This window comes from Cucumis melo, chromosome 11 (assembly GCF_025177605.1).
Source record: "Cucumis melo cultivar AY chromosome 11, USDA_Cmelo_AY_1.0, whole genome shotgun sequence".
NCBI lineage: Eukaryota > Viridiplantae > Streptophyta > Magnoliopsida > Cucurbitales > Cucurbitaceae > Cucumis > Cucumis melo.
In genome coordinates, this window is record NC_066867.1 from 9,750,092 (window position 1) to 9,771,670 (window position 21,579).

At 38.9% G+C, this 21,579-nt stretch overlaps 2 protein-coding genes and 1 long non-coding RNA gene across 3 annotated transcripts; all 3 read right to left on the reverse strand.

The window, feature by feature from the left end:
* Positions 1–585: 585 nt before the first annotated feature.
* LOC103495933 (zinc finger protein CONSTANS-LIKE 12) lies at positions 586–5,909 on the reverse strand. Its single transcript, XM_017046357.2, has 7 exons — positions 5,777–5,909; positions 3,589–4,208; positions 3,236–3,502; positions 2,780–3,132; positions 2,338–2,519; positions 1,754–1,861; positions 586–1,634 (listed from the first exon to the last, which is right to left on the reverse strand). The coding sequence occupies exons 2-5, from the start codon at positions 4,195–4,197 to the stop codon at positions 2,393–2,395; spliced, it is 1,356 nt and encodes a 451-aa protein (XP_016901846.2). The 5' UTR covers positions 4,198–4,208; positions 5,777–5,909; the 3' UTR covers positions 586–1,634; positions 1,754–1,861; positions 2,338–2,392.
* Positions 5,910–12,655: 6,746 nt separating this feature from the next.
* On the reverse strand, positions 12,656–14,133 carry LOC127151682 (uncharacterized). Its single transcript, XR_007824764.1, has 2 exons — positions 13,656–14,133; positions 12,656–12,907 (listed from the first exon to the last, which is right to left on the reverse strand). It is a non-coding gene; the product is annotated as an uncharacterized LOC127151682 (long non-coding RNA).
* A 416-nt stretch (positions 14,134–14,549) lies between these two features.
* On the reverse strand, positions 14,550–21,235 carry LOC127143910 (uncharacterized). Its single transcript, XM_051079204.1, has 4 exons — positions 20,911–21,235; positions 20,758–20,829; positions 17,973–19,459; positions 14,550–14,606 (listed from the first exon to the last, which is right to left on the reverse strand). Exons 3-4 carry the CDS (start codon positions 19,452–19,454, stop codon positions 14,550–14,552), a joined length of 1,539 nt encoding a protein of 512 aa, XP_050935161.1. The 5' UTR covers positions 19,455–19,459; positions 20,758–20,829; positions 20,911–21,235.
* Between the last annotated feature and the right edge of the window lie 344 nt (positions 21,236–21,579).

Sequence of the window (21,579 nt, forward strand, 5' to 3'; positions counted from 1 at the left end):
TCCACACATGTGGCTTTTCATTTCAACACTAAATCAATTTGTGGACAACGACCTTCCTTCCAATCCAATATACTACATTATTATTCTTATATTATCATTACTATTATTATTTATCATTATCATTTTCCCATCTTACCCCTCACTCAAATCTTCTTATTTTCTGTGGGGTCCTTTAGCTTTATGGAGCTTTCATTCTAAACCACTCACCCTCTTTTCTTTTTTTTTCCTTTCTTCTCTCTTCACGCCATTATTCACTTCTTCTCATCAATTCAATTTCCTCCACATTTTGTTATTTATTATTGTTTTTTTTTTTTTTTTTAATCTTTCATTTACTTTTTAACCTTTTGTTTCTCAATTACCCTTTTTGTGAAAGGAAATAGATTGCTTGATCTATACAAGTGTGTGGAAATAAATGGTGTTGATTACATGGGTTTGCCAGATAGTGGCAAATATGTCATTATGCTGTAAATCCAGGACAAAGTTGGTCCTCCATCAATTTCCCATTTAAATTTTAAACAACTACAATTTGTGGTTGCCTATATATATCATATATATATATAGACCTCTAAGCCTTGAGGTACGGGGAGCAGCCACATTTACATTTAGACTTGAGTTTTTGTGAAGGAAAACACAAAAATGTGTAGAGGTGTGGAGGAGGGAAACCACGGGCACCGTCACGGTCACAGTCACGGTCACGGTCGCGGTGGTTGCCGGCAGTCTCCGGTAATTCAGAAGGGCGATGTGTCGGCGGCGGGTGTGTTGATGTGCGAGCTGTGCAACTCGAAAGCTTCATTATATTGCCAAGCAGATGATGCATATTTATGTAGGAAATGTGACAAATGGGTTCATGGTGCAAATTTCTTAGCCCTAAGGCATATTAGGTGCATTCTGTGTGATGTTTGCCAAAACCTTACACAAAAATACCTCATGGGAACTTCAACAGAGGTTCTTCTCCCTACCATCATCGCTTGCACCAAAGCTAATGACTGTAACAACAATGGCAATCTTAACACATGTTGTTCAGTAATGCTCAAAAGGCCTTTTCTCTTTTTGTAAATCGTTCGTGTTCTTCGTCAATCTCTGTCTTCCAATCTTTCTTTCTTTAGTCTAGCAAAAATGGATTTTAAATCATACTGCAAAGAAACAGGGGTGAAATTCTTGTATATTTGTTCGTTTGTTGCATCCCCAAGTTGCTGGTTTATCTAAGTTTTTTTTTTTTTTTTTTTTTTTTTGAGTTAGATTAGAGAAGAAGGATTTTAAAAACAGACACGAAAAAAAAAAAGACGAAATCGCTATCAGAGGCTGTTGTTTTCTGGGAAAAAAATGCAAAAATTAGTACCTGAAAAGAGGAGATTGGAAGTTGTATTATTATCATTATGATCAAAATTGTTTTTATTATACTCTCAGAGACTATCAACTCTGCCAAAAAGTGACCAAAAAAAGATTACGTGGGAGTGAAAGAAAGAATAATCTTATTTATGTACTAATGAAAAAATGAGTTGCTTCTTTGCCTAATAACCGATGAATTGCGTGGGTGAAAAGGCAAGAGGCTAAAAATGATGTACTGATATTGTCCCTTGAAGGTCTCTTTATCACTTTGTTTCCACCTCTATCTGGAAAATCTTTCACCATTGCTGCAATGGAAATGAAGGATAAAACAGAACATTTTTAAAGTAAACAAACGAGGAAGCAACTCATTTCATTAAGAAATCTAATAAGCCGATTTGACTAGAAGAGTAATGAAAATACCAACCTCTTCAGGGAAATTTAGAACCACTCTTGTATGGACAATTATTGTTGACACTATCTGCCGATAAATGAAGCTTCTACCAGCGGCTAGGGCTACATCTTTATCTACAACCTGTGAAGTATGTAATCGTTAATGGCGGAATCACATGTATTGAAATATGCTGTCATGTAGCAACAAGATGAACAGTGTAAGATATCATTGGTTCGGTTTTAATTACTTTCTACTCATTCATTTACATCTAAAATAAAAACCTTCTTCTATGTCTGTATGATGAACAAGAAACACCCTTTTCCAAGAGAAGTATTTTTATGTATAGAAATATGAAAAATAAGTAGTTGATTGACAAGAAGAGAGTTCTTATTCTTGATTCATGTACCAAAAGGAAGGGATTTTCTTACATATATAGATATATTTTGATATGAGGTAGAGGACCTAGGATCATGTTTGAATGTTGGCTTTGAACATATAATATGATGTCAACCAACATTTAGATGGCTAATAGACATTTTGCTTTTTGATTGAATTATAAACCAGAGAGATACAAATACCATGACATAAATCTCCTGATGTTGCAGAGCAAAGCATACCTTGTTCAATATGGCATTTGTCTGTAAATCAGGAATTGAAACTCTTTATCATGGCTCAAAAGTTTCTCGTCACAAGAGGATCATAGTCATAGGCTTCACCTGCTTTCACAAATCGACCCTTAACTCTTTTTCTAGTATCAGCTCTGGCTTTGCGAGATGCATATCTTATTTGCTTCCCAAATCTGAATACAAAGAAAGTGCAAATATCATAATTGAAATGATCAAATAGCCTCCTCTCTTCTCAAGATTGGCCATTTTCGTTTTCGGTTTTCAACAATAAAATGCCAGATAATGACATAGCAAAATCAGAATCTTTTTATCTCAAAGTCAAAAATCACTAACATGAATGAAGTTATTCTATCTTAGTAAACATGTTATCTAAATAGATGAATGATGACAATTAGAGGAGAATGAGCTATTCGTGCAAAAAAATGATACCTACGTTCTTGTTTTTTTCTTTTCATTGTATCTCATCTTAGCTTTATCCCTATTCCGATCCTTAGCTTGTGGACCAATACCTTCCATACTAGGATCCCACGAAGCTTCTGTCAAAAACGCCGGCGATAACCCACAGTCTTGATAATCAGCGACACTACTTTCGCCGGTCATATTCGAGAGAGAAAGCGAAATGCTAGAATGAACCTGAGTAGTAGGAGGAAATCCAATGTTGATATTTCCATTACAACTAGGATTCATAAGCATACAATTGGAATTGCCATTTTGAATCATGTTAATGGAAACCCCCTCTTGAGACGATTGAAATCCCATAAAATCCTGTTGTACAGATGATATATCCTAAATAAAAAATAAAAATAAAAATAAAAAAAGGGTCATTTCATATACCTCAATGTCTTGAAAAACAGAAGAAAAAAATTAATCCAATCGCATTATTATATACCTCAATTGTATTGTCAAGAGGAGGAGGAGGAGCATTAGAATCAGTAACCTCGAAGAAATTTTTTTCCATTAAAAGAGAATCCAATTCTCCATCCTCAAATTGACATTTGATAGTAGTACCTTGAGGACAGCCAAACAACTCATTCTCATTGTTATCCAAATGAAGTGAAACATCACCAAGATTCAAAGCCTCACATAAATCATCATGATCATGAGTAGCATCGGCAGCGGTGGTAGTGGTAGTAACATCTTTAAAATCAGAACAACCCTAGAAATGGGAAAAAACAAAGGAAACCCAAATGAGATTCGAAGGGAATTAATTAATGAAAGGAGGAGGAGATGGGAAGAAGATACCTTGGAATGAGGATCGGAAAGATGAAAAGGGGGGGTTGAGAAAGGGAAATGAGGGGGAGGAGGAGGGGGAAACCAGGAATGGGGAGGAGGAAGGGAAGAGGGATCGGAAGACCAAAAACGGGAGAAATCAGGCATGGAAGGACAACCGGAGTAAGAGTGAAGAATGTGAGAAGGAGGAGGGGCATTGGGATTGGGGTTGGGGTTGTTGTTCCAATCACAGGATTGACAGAGAGAGAGTTTATCATCCATGCAACGAACAATGGCTGGTTGAGCATTACAGTTATCACAAAGTAAAGAGCGAAGATGGCGTCGGGATAACGAATTAGCGGAGTGAACGCGGCCATCGCAGTGTAAACACAGTCGGGCTGAATCAGATTTACAATAAACAACCGCTCTCACCACTCCACAGAACTCGCATAGAGGTTCCATAATAAACTCTACTTCCGTTTCAATCCAAATTGACAAAAAAAAAAAAAAAAAAAAAAAAAAAAGAAGAAGCAATTTCTTTTCTTTTTTTTCTTCCTTAAATTTCCGGATATAACCTCGTGGCGGGAATTCGGCTTTCTTGTTGTAATCCTCCAACAGAAAACGTGCTAATCCCTTCACCATTTAAAGTAACCCTAAACAATAATATAATCAGTCAAACTTTACTTTAATCTATTTCTTCAAATAATTTACGATAAACTATCCAAAAAAACTCATTTCTAAAATAGGGTCATAATTGTAATTATCCCTTTCAACGTGTTTTTGCAATTCAACCGTATTTTAAACATATACAAAATATGCCAACTTTTGTTGATGTAATGTTTTACTCGAGGTTTTTTACTCATGGAATGTTGACGTGGCACACATTTTTCGCTCTCTATTCGATAAATATCCCTTCTCATTTCTTTATATTTCTGATATAATTATAGGGGGTTTTTTTCTGTTAGAGAAAAACAAGTTAATTAAACTAAACTATTGAAATTTTCAAGTTTTAGACCTATTAGAGACCTTTATCTCAACCAAAAAAGACTGTACATAATAACTAACTCTTCATAAAACTTCACTGTTCCATGACCATGAAGATAGGAATAGATTATGAATATCTATCTAATAATATTTTGTTATATTTATAAATATTTTTATTTATTTTATTATACTTAAAAATAATTCCTAAATAAAATTGTTTATAGATAGAAAATAACTCTTCAACTACTCCTTAAAAATAGTATACAGAAAACACTCTGCTTGATATATCATATCTTAAAAACTTTTTTAATTTAGTTGATGTTTAATCAGGTTTAGTACTTCAATTTTTAGCTCTTAACTCTTAATTTTTCATTTGTGTCTAATTTGTCCTTTAATTTTTTTAAAAATATTATTTAATAACTCTTCAAAGCTTTTATTTTATATTTTTAAAGTCCATGAAATTTTAAGTTCATGGCTAATAGTTAAGTCTTTGTATGTTTGACAATTTAAAAATTTACAAGACTACTGGACATAAAATTCAATATTATATATAAATTTAAAGATTAAATAACTTATTTGATATTTTTGACGCTTAGAAACGTACCTATAAAGACATTACTACTAAACTTTATTTTATAAAAAAAAAATACATAATACTTTTTTAAACCAGCCAGGAACATCAAATATTTGTTGTTCTAGAAATCGACACATGACTCTACATTTTGTTTAATTATTTAAATAAAAGTTCGTTACTATAGTAAAAATTTGTAAATACATTATCACAAGATAGTAGATGAAATATGAAATTTAAAAAATAATTTAAATTTGAATTAAACAAAATTCATTTAAAATTAGCCACATATTTTAAAAAAAAAAAAAAAAGTTTAACAAAACAATTGAGGTTTTCTTCTGAACAAAAAGTATTTGAGTTCTAGATACTAAATAAAGAACTTAAAATTTTAAGAAAGAGAAAAAAAGAAGATTAGATAGAATTTCCAGATAGTATTAAACCATTTTACACATCCGTTTAAATATTATAATATTAATAATTATTTTAAAGATTGTGATCAGAAAGTTTCCTTTACAAGAAAAGAAAAAAATAAAATAACTATTTTCTATCATTACAAAACACAAAAATGCAGTTCGTCAAATGAAAAAAAAAAAACCTTAAATAAAAATGTAGCCAGAAATGAAAAGACTCATAGGATAAATGGCATATGATTCTTCTAAAATTTACCTTTTTTGAATGAGATTTCGAAGTCCAATCAGAAAAGTTAGAATTCGTGATGAGAGTAACTATACTCATCGTTGAACAAGATTAAAGCCAAAATCTGAATGGAAAGACGTTAGAGGTTATGTTTGGTGTAGAAGAAGAAAAACTAAGATTTTGGTTTAGGAAATTTTGTTCAAGGTTTGGATTCACTATTAGATTTAGGAAATTTTGGTTATTTATTAACATTTGGGATTGAGGATTGCTTGACTTTGACACATGGCTATGTTTGGACCTGAATATTGATAGATGATGATGTGGAGGCATTGGATAAAGAATGGGCCACAATGTGATTGACACATCAGCAAATATATATATGCAATTTTTAGGAAAGATGACCTTGGAAACTCCATATCATGTAGTACACGTGGAACTTTGGCTTCTCTTGTTTCCGATTGTGCCAATTTCTCTTTGCTGCCTTTATATTGACAAATTATTTTTGACTTAATGCTAAATATAAAATATTATTCAAAATAAAATATTGTTTTTCCTATTAACAAAATTATGTAATTGAATTTTAATTGTCATTTCTTTGCATTCAAATAGAAAATCTCTTTTAACATAAAATGGAGAAATCTAAAGGATTGTTAGTGTTTTTTTCTACAAAAAAAAATTTATAAATTTTTTTTTTTTACTCTTTAAAAAACACGAAATTGGGAAAAGTTTTGGAAAGAGATCGACTTTAAACCCAAGACCTCCGGAGATATTATGATACTATAGAACCTAGTATTTTTATCAAGCCTATCTTTATGTAATTGGTAAAAATGCATAAGGAGAGAAAAGTCATGTAAAACAGATCCAATATGGTTGTAAAAGTTACTTTTTTATAAACTACATGTTAATAGCATAAACTAAAACCTTTACTGATTTATATAAATTTTTTTAATTATAATGCTAAATATAAAATATAATATATAATTTTTTTAAAAAATATTATTTTTGTTATTAACTAAAATTTGACATTAAAATTTAATTATCATGTTTCTCATAGTAAAATAGTAAATCTCTCTATAATTAAAAAATTGAGAGGATAGTTAAAAAATTGAGAAATCTAAATGTAGTTTTAGAACATTTAGCACATTTAAATGATCTAAGTAACAAACTTTAGGGTAGGGTAGGACAGGGCAGGGAAGGGTAAGGTATGTTAGACACCTTCTTAACCTTTTAATTTTACCACTTTTATGAATCTTTTAAATTTATATCCGAGACATTAAAAGTGTCCACTACTCTAATTACCATTCTTCTCGATCAATAATAAAGTTTTCAAGGTTACTAATTTAAAAGGTGGACGAAGAATTTACATTTTTGTATATTTTTTTCAAGGGTTTTTTCACTTTACCATTTTTTACCAAATAAGAGTTCATAATAAATTTTAATTAACATTTTATTTTAAATTAAAATTTTAAAAAATACAAAATTTGGATATTAGACGCATTTAAATAATATGTATGGTTATTAAAGTGTAACCATGTACGTAAATTAATAATTTATCACATTGAGTTATTTTATTTAATTAAGCTTATTATGTCATCTATTTAATTAAGGTTTACTATTCTTAATTAAGTATGGATTAAATGGGTAGAAATCTATTTTTAGATTGAACTAATATATAGAGAAACTTAGGGCTATGGTTCCCAATATACCAAAATAATAAGTACTTCGTCTTTCTTGTATTCCATAAGAGAAAGGTCTCACTCGCCCTTACAGCCATCGAGATGGAATATGGTATGCAACTTATTCTTGACAATATTGGAATTTGACATGTAATTTATTTTCGACAATTTGACATAAATGATCTTAAGTTAATCTATTATACAGATTTGAAATTTTATTCTAACATTGGAAAGTCTACATAATGACTACTCGACTCGATTTGAGCCTCAAACCAAGCCGACTTTAGAATATTAAACAAATATCATGAACAATTACTTGAATCGTTTAAATGTCGAATAGAATGGTGACAAAATCTAACCATTTAGTGGTTGATGAGAAATTGTTGTTGATTCTTAAAATTGTTTTAAATCACATTTTCACTCTAGTCTCCAACAAATTGGCATCATTACATAAAAATTTTGGTAGTGGATGAAAGAATTATTTTATCCGTAGAAATTGATGAAAGAATGAAAAATGGATGAATTGATATGAAAATTGGAGGCAAAAATGGGCATTTAAAGAAAATGTCCAAAATTGTTGGTAGGACTCAAACAGATGACCTGAACGCCAAAAAATAGTAAGAAAATGTGAGGGAGTAATGTTTTCAAATATTTGCAAATTAATTACAAAAATGCCATAAAAAAATCACTAGTTCATTGTGCAGGAGCTGACATTCAAACATCCAATTTTTTGGTCAAAATTTTCTATGATTTAATTTTTATTTATCTATTTATCCTTTGGTTTTGGACAAGGGAACGTGCATTTTAAATAGGTAGTTTATTTTTTAGTTTGAAAATATTAGATGATTAGTTATCTAATTTTCTTTTTTTTTTAGAAAAAGATCGAAATAGAACAAACGAGCCAAATCACATGTCACATAAAGTCCAGATAACAATAGATATGGCTAATCGAATGTTAGTTGAGTGAACATTAAAATATTTGGAAGTATCACTATCATCAAATTTTTACTTTCATCTATTTTTCAAAAAAATTATAAGAAATTACAAAAATGATCAATTATAAAATATGGTCATAATGGTAATTATATCATTAAACTTTCAACGTGGTTTTTTAAATTTAATCATATACAAAATATGCCATCTTTTATTGATTAATGTTTTACTCGAACTTCTTTGACTCATGAATATTGATGTGACATTCACTCTCTATTCTATAAATGTCTCTTTATTTCTAGATATTTTTGGTATAACTACATGGTTTCTTTTTTCTTTTCTGGTTATAGAAAAAAAAGTTAATTAAATTAAACTATTTGAAAGTTTCAATAAAGATGCACACATGAGTTTTTAGACCTATCAGAGACTTTACCTCAACCAAATGGACCATAGATAATATTTAGTAACTCTTCCAAATATATCAAAATTTCTTTGTTCATTAATCATCGATAATGATAAAGTCATAGATGATGATTAGAGTAGTCTATCAATATTTTACTATATTTATAAATATTTTAATTTATTTTATTATACTTGTTTGATAACTTATTTAAATAACTTATTTGATATTTTTTTACGTTAAAAAGTGTACATATCAAGACACGATTACTACTAAACTTTATTTTATATATATTAAAAACATATATTCTTTTAAAACAGTTAGTAACATCATATATTTTGTTGTTCTAGAAAATATTCAAAACAACTATTGGTAGGACTCAAACCAATGAAGGCTAGAAAACATGAAGAAAATGTGAGAAAGGTGAAGGTCTTCGGATATTTGCAAACTAATTACGAAGTTTGCCATCGAATATGTAACAACTCAAACTTTTAAACTAAGTTAAGGTCATTACTCAAAAGGACGAATAACAAATTACACTTTCTTTGAAGAGACAGACGACTAAAATTCTTATAAAATCAAGATATTCATGAAATATAAGATTATCAAAACCAACAAAAATAATTTGAAGACGTGACCTGCGGGTTCTAACAATAAAAACAATTAAACATGACAAAATCTTAAGTAAAATGGTTAAAATTTAAAATACTGAAAAACATATAAATAAGTGCGGAAGCTGAACTGTGTCCCAATATGGCATGCCACAGATCCCTTTCTATCGTTCGCCAGCTACTTAAGTTCTCTACCTTAGTCTGAAATATTAAACATATGAAAGAGTGAGAGTATAAATATAATCAGTAAAGGATCCACTACTAATCCCGCTAGATGATCTGTTAACTTTTCATTAGAAACATAAACGTAACATCGTGTGTCCAACGGAGCGCACCTGAGTGAGTGAGACCGTACGAACACCCCTAAATCGTGCGAGCGATCCCATGGGAATACCCCTAGTCGTGTGAGTGATCGCAAGTACACACTCCATAAACATATATGTAATACGTAGGTACACCCCTAATCGTGCGAGTGGTTCCGTCGGAACACACCTAGTCGTGCGAGTGACCCCGTATACATAATATAACTATCCCCTAATCGTGCACGTGATCCGTAGGTACACCCCTAATCATGCGAGTGATCCCATAAGAACACCCATAATCGTGTGAGTGGCCCCATAGATAAGATCACAATATAGGTGGCATAAGAAACTTATTATATAAAGTTAATAGACACACATGACATCATCATAAACATCATAACATAACTTGAATATTAATCGTAACGTCCTCAAACAGGTGATTAATATATCATGTATCATAATAATCATAAACAGATCACTCATCATTAACAACATAACATCAGTCATCACCATCAACTTAACATCAATCATTATTTATACCATCGCATTATGCATCTTAGGTACCCTCAATGTATAGTTGTAATACATACAGTCTCTTAAATTCAGTTTGAAGGTCCAATAGTAGAATCTTTTATCTCGAGATTTGTTAAACGTTTTTTTCCCTATCTAGCACAGTTGAAGCTTTCTAATAGAAAAATCCCAAAGTTGAGGTTGAAACCATATTGGGAGAATTCCACAGATTATTATTCTTTTTCTAAAGTATTATCCAAATGAACCTTAAAGGGAAAAAATCCAAATTAAATTAATTAGAGTCTAAAAATTTCTATTGAATGGGTATTACCCAAATCCCATTAAAACATACAAAAATAGCTCCAAATAGGTCAAAATAAGTGTAAAAAGTTGCTGGGCGGCTCGGCTAAAGAGTGCAGCTCAAACTTAGCTTGGGTTAGAAGGAAGGCGGCTTGCGGATAGGATTGCTCATGTAGGGGGCGGCTCGAGTGCTTGGCTGACGCTTGCGGCTTGGAAGAAGTCGCCTGCAGCTGGGTTGGCTCGGCTAAGGCGCGTCTCTTCGAACGGTGGCTGGAGACGGGTGAAAAACGACGTGTGGCAAAGGGAGGACCAACTCGGTGTTTTAACTCGATGACGGCTGAAAGATGTAGCGGCTTGCAGACGGCATGGGGTTCGCGTGCGGCTCGACGTGAAGAGATGAACTTCGTGGCAGAAAACGACTGGTGCGGTGGACGGATGCTAACGAACAACTAGATTCATCGAATGGGAGCGGTAGTTGAACGTCAACGGAGTGAACAACCTACTGTCAGCAGCGAAGAATGGTGAAGGAGGCGACGACGGCGTTTAGAATTCTTTGTGAATAAAGGTTAAAGATGGCACGTAATGCGAGAGTTTAAATATCATTAATAATAATAATATAATTATCATTATTATTAATAATATCTCTTTTTCTACTTTTAAATCTTTTTTTTTCGAATACATTTAAATCTTCTCTCGCTTCATTTAAAACTCTCATCCAATCAACCTTTTCTTTCTCCTCGTAATTATCTCTTATTACATAATAATTATATTTTCCATTAAATAATTATTACTTTAAACTTCTTTTTCTCTCTTCACATTATCTTTCTCCAAAATATTACTCTTCAAATAAATCTCTTTATCTTCTTTCAACAATACAATATAATTATATCTCAACAATTATAATTATCTTAATCTTCTTCTTTCCAAAATACCATATCTTTTCCTTCACAAATTATATTTTAACAAATATAATTATCCTTTTCATTTTCCATAATAGTTATATGTATATAAAACCATATATACATAAAATTTTCAAATCTCTAAGAAAGACCACTTCTCCAAATTAATTAAATAAGCACCCAAAACTATTTAGTTAACTTCAATTTCTAAAGAAGAGTTAATAAACCATTAAAGTAAAGTCTACTATTTTGAACCTAATTAAACAAAACTAACATAATAAATTCCAAAAATTATCTAAATTTTCGGGGTGTTATAGAATAAAATCACTTATAATTCATTTTGCAGAAGCTGGTGTAGCCACTTAATTTTATCCGACCTTATTTAAAATTATTTTAATTACTAGATTAGTTTTTGTGATTTTTTTAATTTTGTGATTAACAACCTTTTGTAAAAAATAAAATATTATTTATTTACTTTTAAAGTTTTGGGTAGTTTTCTTAGAGTAACTAAATCAATTAGTTAGTTTAAAGTAGGTGGAGAAATATTAAATAGGGTAACTTTAATTTTTTGAAATTCATTTTTTAGTATTATTTTCAAATAAAAAAAAACTAATCATTTTGGTCATTTGAAGAAATGATATTAATTTGCTTCTTTAATATGTTCTCATCTTTTATTTGTTATTTAATATTTTATTTTTTCCCCTTCTTTTGTGGTCAATTTAATATATTCTTGTTAATAGTTGTTTAATTTTTTTTTTAATATTTTCAATTAACTTTCTTTAAAGAAAACATTCCGACAACGAAATCTAGGAAATTTGGGAGTCCAATTTTTTAGAATTCTTGAGGCGAGTAAATCGATTCGTTGGAAATCTAAGATCTATCTCCTATATGTTTTTATTAAAATCCCACTATGTTATTTTATGTTGCTTAATTTATTCTTTATCTGATTTTCCTATTAAGGCTCATTTTGATTTCTATTTAAAATTTATAAATGTTTCTAATTAAAATTTCCAATGTTTTAAAATCTTTATAATTTAAATTTTTCTAAGATTTAAAATCTTTCACAAAACTATTTTTTTTTAATCATTTAGAATCCTTTTCTTTTAAAGTTATAACTTTTTATTATGTTTTTCAAATGTTAAAAAGTTATAGTATATATAAAAGTCTCAATGTGGAGAAACTTTTTCTCTCGATCCTAGCTGTAACGACCCGACTCTTTATGCTGAATCGAAGTGGTTACTGAATCTAGGATCAGTGTTTAAGTCATAAAATCCGGTGTAAATAAATGCAAAGAAATCTAGCAAATGTATTTATGAAAGATAGTTAAAGTAACATGTAGAAATACGAGTTAAGTTTAAAATCCCTAAGCGGGCCCTATCTACAAAAATAACCAAAGTAAACATGCAGAAAGCCGAAACATGAATTTAACTGTAAAGTAAAACATGTGCGGAAGCAGGAAAACCCCTATGGCTCGCCACGGTCACTTCACGTCGCTCGCCAGCTTGCCCTTGCCCTTGCCTCGTCCTCTACCTGAAAACATAAAACGAAGAGAATGAGTATAAAAATACTCAGTAAGGGACCCACTACTAGTCCCACTAGGTGCCTGTTAACATTCCTATCGAGTCCTGAAACTAGTACCCAATCTCTGGCACGCTCCCGAACACGTGCAACATGCGCCCCGTGGGGACTTAACTCTGGTCTTCGGTGTCCAGGGGACACTTAGGACCGTCGGGATGCGAGGACCCCGTCGAGTCGCTCGAGTCATATCTATAGTCATGCTGGACTGGCGCCCCGTCGAGCCTAACAGTCCTAAATAGGTGGTGATCCCGAAGGACACCCATGCAGGTACGACTCAGATAGGAGAAGTTAACAGATACCCCAATCCCAACATACATATGCATACGTCATCAAATTATCATCAGAAAATAACCACCATCTCATCCCCCACTACAGCTATCATCAAACAGTCACTAATAGTTCTCATTATACAGTCACATACGTCGTAAGTCCATCAGTCTTATCATACAGTCTCATACATCATAAGTCCATCAGTCTTATCATACAGTCACATACATCATAAGTCCATCAGTCTTCCCATACAGTCACATATGGTTCGAGGGTTCTCATTACCATAATATTATGCCAAAGTATGGCCATGTCATTCGTCAGATCATGATAAAATATTATCATACATCGTAAGCCCAACCATCATCGTATGTCACTGAAGGAACATGCAACATCAAATTCTCACATGGGGCTAGTAGTAGAAATCTCTTACCTCGAGATGTTGCTAGATGAGTTCCTACTGAGGAAGTCCTAAGCTGCAGCAGCTATTTGGTCCAATTTGCTTCTTGAGGAAAGTAATTAAATTAATTAAATTTCCAAATTAACTCATTTAATTACTGGGCAGGCTAGGGAATTTGGAAATTACCAAAAATTTAGGTGGAAGGAGCCAAAACAGGCTTGGCGGCTCGGCTGGAAGAAGGCAGGACCGGCTCGGCTTGGTGCAGACGCGGCTCGGCTCGGTATGGGGACTTCGCGTGCGGCTCGGCTTGCTACAGGGAGGGGACGCGGCTCGGCTACGCGGAACACACGGCGCGGCGCGCTTGCACGCGGGAGAGTCAGGCACGTGTGGCACGGGCGCGGGTTCGGTTCCGGGTTCGGGCGCGCGGGCGGTTCCAGGTTCGAGCGCGCGGGCGGTTCCGGGTTCGGGTTCGTTCGTCGGCTGGAGGCGGGCGCGTTCGCGGCTTCGATACGGCTCGGGTGTAGGCGCGTTCGCGGCTCGGATTTGCAGACGCGTTCGCGGCTCGGATGCAGACGACGATGGCTGGCGACGCGGCTTCGACGTGGAGACGGATCTCGGCTTCGCGACGCGTTCGGCGCAGAGGTGGATTCGGCTTCGGGACGCGACGGGTTTCGGCTGACCTGCCTCAGATCGAAGCGGCGCGGCTCCTTCGGCTGGCGGACGCGGTACGACGCGGCTTCTACGATGGCTGGCTTGCGGCGGCGTGCGACGGCGGCGGCGGCGGTGGAGATTGGCGGCGGCGGCTAGGGTTTCCCCTTCTCTCCCTCTTCTCTTTTCTTTTCCTTTTCTTTTCCTTTTCTTTTTCCTTTTCTTTTCCTTTTATAAAATAATTTCCCTTCTTTTCTCTTCTTTGTTAAATTCCAAATTTCACCCTTCTCTCTCAAATTTCTCCAATATCTTCACCAAATTCCTCCTTTCCCTCAACTTCCAAATACCAATTAAATCTTTAATTACCAAGTATAATTAAAGTTGAAATTTGCTTAATATTTTAAAAGGGGAAAATTCACATCTTGATGACATAAGTTTCATTATTTAATTATAAACAAATAAATGAATAAAATAAAAATAAATAATCGAATTTAAAAAAAAAATGAACAACATGAGATCATTGGGGTGTTACAAACTTCCCCCCTTAGAAAGCTTTCGTCCTCGAAAGCTCTAATCCTCGAACATTTCTGGGTACTGGGCCTTTATGTCCTCTTCTCTCTCCCACGTGGCCTCTTCAACTCCATGGTTCTGCCAGAGGACTTTGACTAGTGGAATATCTCGACTACGAAGCTTCTTGACCTCTCTTGCCAAGATCTCGACAGGCTGCTCCTCGTAGCTCAAGTTCTTACTGACCTGTAGGGGCTCGAAGTCCACGATGTGCGTCGGGTCTGCGACATACCTCCTCAACATGGAGACATGGAATACGTCATGCACTGCTGAGAGGGATGGGGGCAAGGCCAAACGATAAGCCACAGGGCCAATCCGTTCCAGTATCTCAAATGGCCCCACGAAACGTGGACTCAACTTCCCCTTCTTCTCGAACCTCAGAACGCCCTTCATCGGTGCTACCTTCAAAAAGACCATATCTCCCACTTCAAACTCGAGGTCCTTACGTCGTACATCAGCGTAACTCTTCTGTCTGCTCTGTGCGGTCAGCATACGAGCTCGGATCTTCTGTATGGCTGCATTGGTAGTCTGCACTAACTCGGGGCCTAGCATCCTCTGCTCTCCAACCTCGCCCCAGCAGACAGGGGATCTACAGCACTTGCCATACAGAGCCTCAAACGGAGCCATACCAATGGTAGCCTGGTAACTGTTATTATAGGCGAACTCCATTAGATGCAGGTGGGAGTCCCAACTTCCTGAAAACTCTAGCACACAGGCCCGCAGCATATCCTCCAAAATCTGGTTCAGTCTCTCTGTCTGACCATCAGTCTGAGGGTGGAATGCCGTGCTGAAGTCCAGCCTCGTACCTAATGCAAGTTGGAGCCCTTGCCAAAATTTCGAAGTGAAACGGGCATCCCTGTCTGAAACGATGGATACTGGTACTCCGTGCAGTCTTACTATTTCCGTCATGTATAACTGCCCCCACTTGCTGGCAGTGTACGTGGATTTCCCTGGCACGAAGTGGGCTGTCTTCGTGAGTCTGTCGACCACAACCCAGATCACCGTGTAGCCCTTCAAGGTCTTGGGCAGTCCCGTGATAAAGTCCATCGACACACTCTCCCACTTCCACCCTGGCACACTCAAGGGTTGCAACAACCCTGCTGGATGCTGCCTAGGTGCCTTCACCTGCTGGCACACCAAGCACCTACTGACGAACTCTGCTACATCCCTCTTCATGCCCCTCCACCAATAGACACTCCTTAAGTCCTGGTACATCTTCGTACTCCCAGGGTGCATGGTAAACGGGGAACTGTGAGCCTCAGTCAAAAGCTCTGTCTTAACTGCGCTGTCTTCCGGCACACACAGGCGTCCCTCAAACATAAGGCCATCATCAGAGGATATAGAGAACTCTTCACCTTGCTCCGTCTCTACCATACGACGTTTCTCTGCCAAGTAAGGATCACTCAGCTGAGCAGCAATGATCTTTTGCCTCAAGGTTGGCTGAACTGTCAACTGAGCCAACTGTGCGGCAACCTCACCTACTGAGACTGCAATCTCGGCTCTCTCCAAATCCCTGAGTAAGGGGGTCTGCTTCGTGACTAGCGCTGCTGAATGTGCAACCTTCCTACTCAGCGCGTCAGCCACTACATTTGCTTTACCTGGATGGTACAGGATCTCGCAGTCGTAGTCTTTCACCAACTCGAGCCACCTCCTCTGCCTCATGTTCAACTCCTTCTGAGTGAAGAAATACTTCAGGCTCTTGTGGTCGGTGTAAATCTGAATCTTCTCACCGTACAGATAGTGCCTCCATATCTTCAGTGCAAAGACTACAGCTGCCAACTCCAAGTCGTGGGTAGGGTAGTTCTGCTCATGATTCTTCAACTGGCGTGAGGCATACGCAACTACCTTACCTTGCTGCATCAGGACACATCCCAGTCCTTTCTTAGAGGCATCACTATAGATCACAAAACTTCCCGACCCATCAGGCACTGTCAGGACTGGTGCCGTCACTAGCTTCTGCTTAAGCTCTTGGAAACTACTCTCACATGCTGGGCTCCAGACAAAAGGGGTTCCCTTCCTGGTCAACTGGGTCAATGGGCTGGCTATGCGTGAGAAGTCTTCTACAAACCTCCTGTAGTATCCTGCCAGACCCAGAAAACTGCGAATCTCACTGACTGTAGACGGTCGAGGCCAGTTGGTCACCGCTTCGACCTTAGCTGGGTCCACCGAGACTCCCTCACTGGAAACCACGTGCCCTAAAAATGTCACCTTCTTTAACCAGAACTCACACTTGGAGAACTTGGCGTATAGCTTATGAGCTCGAAGGGTCTCCAAGACTTGGTGCAAGTGCTCTTCGTGTTCGGCCTCAGTCTTGGAATAGATCAAGATATCGTCAATGAAGACTATGACGAATTGGTCTAGAAAGTCCTTAAACACCCTGTTCATCAAATCCATGAACACTGCAGGGGCATTAGTTAAACCAAAGGACATCACTATGAATTCGTAGTGTCCGTACCTCGAACGAAAGGCCGTCTTGGGAATATCACCGTCCCTAATCCTCAACTGGTGATAGCCTGATCGCAGGTCGATCTTGGAAAAGACGGTGGCCCCCTGTAACTGGTCGAACAGGTCCTCGATTCTGGGTAAGGGGTAGCGGTTCTTAACTGTCACCTTGTTCAATTCTCGGTAGTCAATGCAAAGGCGCATCGACCCATCCTTCTTCTTCACGAACAACACTGGGGCTCCCCAAGGTGATACACTGGGCCGGATGAAGCCTTTGTCCAGCAACTCCTGTAACTGGACCTTCAACTCCTTTAGCTCAGCTGGAGCCATTCTGTAAGGAGCTCTAGAGATAGGGGCGGTGCCGGGCTCTAACTCAATGGCGAAGTCTACCTCCCTGGGAGGCGGAAGTCCTGGGAGTTCGTCGGGGAAAACGTCAGGGTACTCCCTTACTACTGGTTCGGAAGATAGGGAAACTTCTGGTTCTGCCATATCTACTACGTTCGCCAAGATACCCCAAGTACCCTGGCTAAGTAGCTTACTCGCCTTCATTGCTGAGATGACCTTGGGTATACCTACCATGCCTGCTCCTCTAAACTTAAACTTATCCCCGGAAGGAGGGTTAAAGACTACTTCCTTATTAAAACAGTCTATGGTTGCATGGTTAGTTGACAACCAATCCATGCCTAAAATTACATCGAAATCTTGCATATCTAGCACCAGTAAAGTTACGTTCAAGGTATGGTTTGCTATTTCTACCCAACATGCCCTTATTTTTTCCTTAGACAAAAGGGCCTCTCCCGAAGGAGTAGAGACAGACAAGGCACTACCCAACGGTTCTACTTCTAAACCCGCATGCTTGACAAAAATAGAGGATATAAATGAATGCGATGACCCCGAGTCAAATAGTACCAAAGCATAATGCCCCAAGATTGGGAGCGTACCTGTCACCACCGTACTAGCTCGCTCGGCCTCCTGCCGGTTCGTGGCAAAGACTCTCCCCTGCTGGGGAGCAGAAGGCTGACGTGGCGTCGCCTCTAAGGGTTTCCGAGGACACGCATCAGCAGTGTGCCCCGGCTGCCTGCACCTGAAGCAGACTCCACTCCCAGCTAAACATTGTCCTCCATGGACCTTCCCACAGGTAGTACAAGTGGGTAGCTCTCTCAAAGTTCTCCCAGCTGCTGCCAGCTCCCGACGGTGTCTCTGGAAGACACCTCCTGACCTCGGAGTCTGCTGTGGTACTACGTCGGGCTGCGCCTCCGCCTTCCTCTTCTGTCCCGAGGCTGACCCTGTGCCGACAACCTTAGATTGACCAGCTCTCTCATGCAGGCTCAGATCCAGTGCTATGCGTAGAGCATCCGCATGAGTGGTTGGTCGAAGAGCTCGTACAAAACCCTGGAGGTCTAACCTGAGGCCATTAACAAATCTCTCAGTCCTGGCGGCCTCATCCCTTACCACATCAGGGGCAAAACGGGACAACAGGTCGAACTCGGCATCATACTGTTCCACGCTCAGTTTGCCTTGCTCCAAGTTTAGGAATTCTTGGAGCTTGGCGTGCTTCACGTTGGCAGAGAAGAACTTAGCATAAAAGCTCTCCCTGAATTGCTCCCATGTGATCTTGCTGGCATCTCCTCCCAGCGCCCTCTCAGCAGTCTCCCACCAGGCAGTCCCCCTATCCTCCAAACAGAAAGCTGCACACTGCACCTTCTGGTCTTCTGGGCACTTCATGTACCTGAAGATCGTCTCTATGGATGTCAACCACAGCTGGGCTCTAAAGGGGTTGTCCAAGGATCCGTCGAAAGTCTTCGGGTTGTACTTCCTAAAATCCCTCAAGTGCTTGGCCTCAGCTGACAGTTGTACTGGCACCGGCTGAGCTTCCACCGGGGCTGGAGGGATGACGGGCTGGTCCTGAACAGGGGCTGGAGGGACTACAGGCTGGTCCTGAACAGGGGCGGCCTGGTTCTGCTGAGCAGCGAGGAACGGCGCTAGAGCAGCTTGCAGCATGGCCTGGTAACGCTGCTCCATTGCGGCGAGATCCGCCTGAGTGACCGGTGCATTAGGGTTGACTGGTACGTCGGGGTTGACTGGCGGCGCGGCAGGTTGCTCCGCCGGTTGGCCACGACCGGCTCCTCTGCCTCCCCTGCCACCCCCTCGGCGTGCACCTCTACGTGGCGGCATTCTTCCTAAATTCACCAACAAATTTTTCACCACTAGAGCTCAATATTCTCACTCTAAGTCTAATCTAATCAGGCAACATTATAATCTTAATATTTGTAAAGCTTTAGGCATACCTGGCGAGTGACGAAGGACCGTATAGCCATAGGGTGAGGTAAAAATCAAAACAAAATGACTTACATCATAAGTCAGTCTACAGGACCTAAAACACTGCGCTCTGATACCAACTGTAACGACCCGACTCTTTATGCTGAATCGAAGTGGTTACTGAATCTAGGATCAGTGTTTAAGTCATAAAATCCGGTGTAAATAAATGCAAAGAAATCTAGCAAATGTATTTATGAAAGATAGTTAAAGTAACATGTAGAAATACGAGTTAAGTTTAAAATCCCTAAGCGGGCCCTATCTACAAAAATAACCAAAGTAAACATGCAGAAAGCCGAAACATGAATTTAACTGTAAAGTAAAACATGTGCGGAAGCAGGAAAACCCCTATGGCTCGCCACGGTCACTTCACGTCGCTCGCCAGCTTGCCCTTGCCCTTGCCTCGTCCTCTACCTGAAAACATAAAACGAAGAGAATGAGTATAAAAATACTCAGTAAGGGACCCACTACTAGTCCCACTAGGTGCCTGTTAACATTCCTATCGAGTCCTGAAACTAGTACCCAATCTCTGGCACGCTCCCGAACACGTGCAACATGCGCCCCGTGGGGACTTAACTCTGGTCTTCGGTGTCCAGGGGACACTTAGGACCGTCGGGATGCGAGGACCCCGTCGAGTCGCTCGAGTCATATCTATAGTCATGCTGGACTGGCGCCCCGTCGAGCCTAACAGTCCTAAATAGGTGGTGATCCCGAAGGACACCCATGCAGGTACGACTCAGATAGGAGAAGTTAACAGATACCCCAATCCCAACATACATATGCATACGTCATCAAATTATCATCAGAAAATAACCACCATCTCATCCCCCACTACAGCTATCATCAAACAGTCACTAATAGTTCTCATTATACAGTCACATACGTCGTAAGTCCATCAGTCTTATCATACAGTCTCATACATCATAAGTCCATCAGTCTTATCATACAGTCACATACATCATAAGTCCATCAGTCTTCCCATACAGTCACATATGGTTCGAGGGTTCTCATTACCATAATATTATGCCAAAGTATGGCCATGTCATTCGTCAGATCATGATAAAATATTATCATACATCGTAAGCCCAACCATCATCGTATGTCACTGAAGGAACATGCAACATCAAATTCTCACATGGGGCTAGTAGTAGAAATCTCTTACCTCGAGATGTTGCTAGATGAGTTCCTACTGAGGAAGTCCTAAGCTGCAGCAGCTATTTGGTCCAATTTGCTTCTTGAGGAAAGTAATTAAATTAATTAAATTTCCAAATTAACTCATTTAATTACTGGGCAGGCTAGGGAATTTGGAAATTACCAAAAATTTAGGTGGAAGGAGCCAAAACAGGCTTGGCGGCTCGGCTGGAAGAAGGCAGGACCGGCTCGGCTTGGTGCAGACGCGGCTCGGCTCGGTATGGGGACTTCGCGTGCGGCTCGGCTTGCTACAGGGAGGGGACGCGGCTCGGCTACGCGGAACACACGGCGCGGCGCGCTTGCACGCGGGAGAGTCAGGCACGTGTGGCACGGGCGCGGGTTCGGTTCCGGGTTCGGGCGCGCGGGCGGTTCCAGGTTCGAGCGCGCGGGCGGTTCCGGGTTCGGGTTCGTTCGTCGGCTGGAGGCGGGCGCGTTCGCGGCTTCGATACGGCTCGGGTGTAGGCGCGTTCGCGGCTCGGATTTGCAGACGCGTTCGCGGCTCGGATGCAGACGACGATGGCTGGCGACGCGGCTTCGACGTGGAGACGGATCTCGGCTTCGCGACGCGTTCGGCGCAGAGGTGGATTCGGCTTCGGGACGCGACGGGTTTCGGCTGACCTGCCTCAGATCGAAGCGGCGCGGCTCCTTCGGCTGGCGGACGCGGTACGACGCGGCTTCTACGATGGCTGGCTTGCGGCGGCGTGCGACGGCGGCGGCGGCGGTGGAGATTGGCGGCGGCGGCTAGGGTTTCCCCTTCTCTCCCTCTTCTCTTTTCTTTTCCTTTTCTTTTCCT

Coding starts and splice junctions, on each gene's coding strand:
- LOC103495933 (XM_017046357.2), bottom strand. CDS start 4,197: ATGGTGAAGGGATTAGCACGTTTTCTGTTGGAGGATTACAACAAGAAA. Junction 3,503..3,588: donor TTTCCGATCCTCATTCCAAG/GTATCTTCTTCC, acceptor TCCCATTTCTAG/GGTTGTTCTGATTTTAAAGA. Junction 2,520..2,779: donor GAAAAGAAAAAAACAAGAAC/GTAGGTATCATT, acceptor CTTTGTATTCAG/ATTTGGGAAGCAAATAAGAT.
- LOC127143910 (XM_051079204.1), bottom strand. CDS start 19,454: ATGCCGCCACGTAGAGGTGCACGCCGAGGGGGTGGCAGGGGAGGCAGA. Junction 14,607..17,972: donor TAGATATGCAAGATTTCGAT/GTAATTTTAGGC, acceptor GGTATTTGGAAG/TTGAGGGAAAGGAGGAATTT.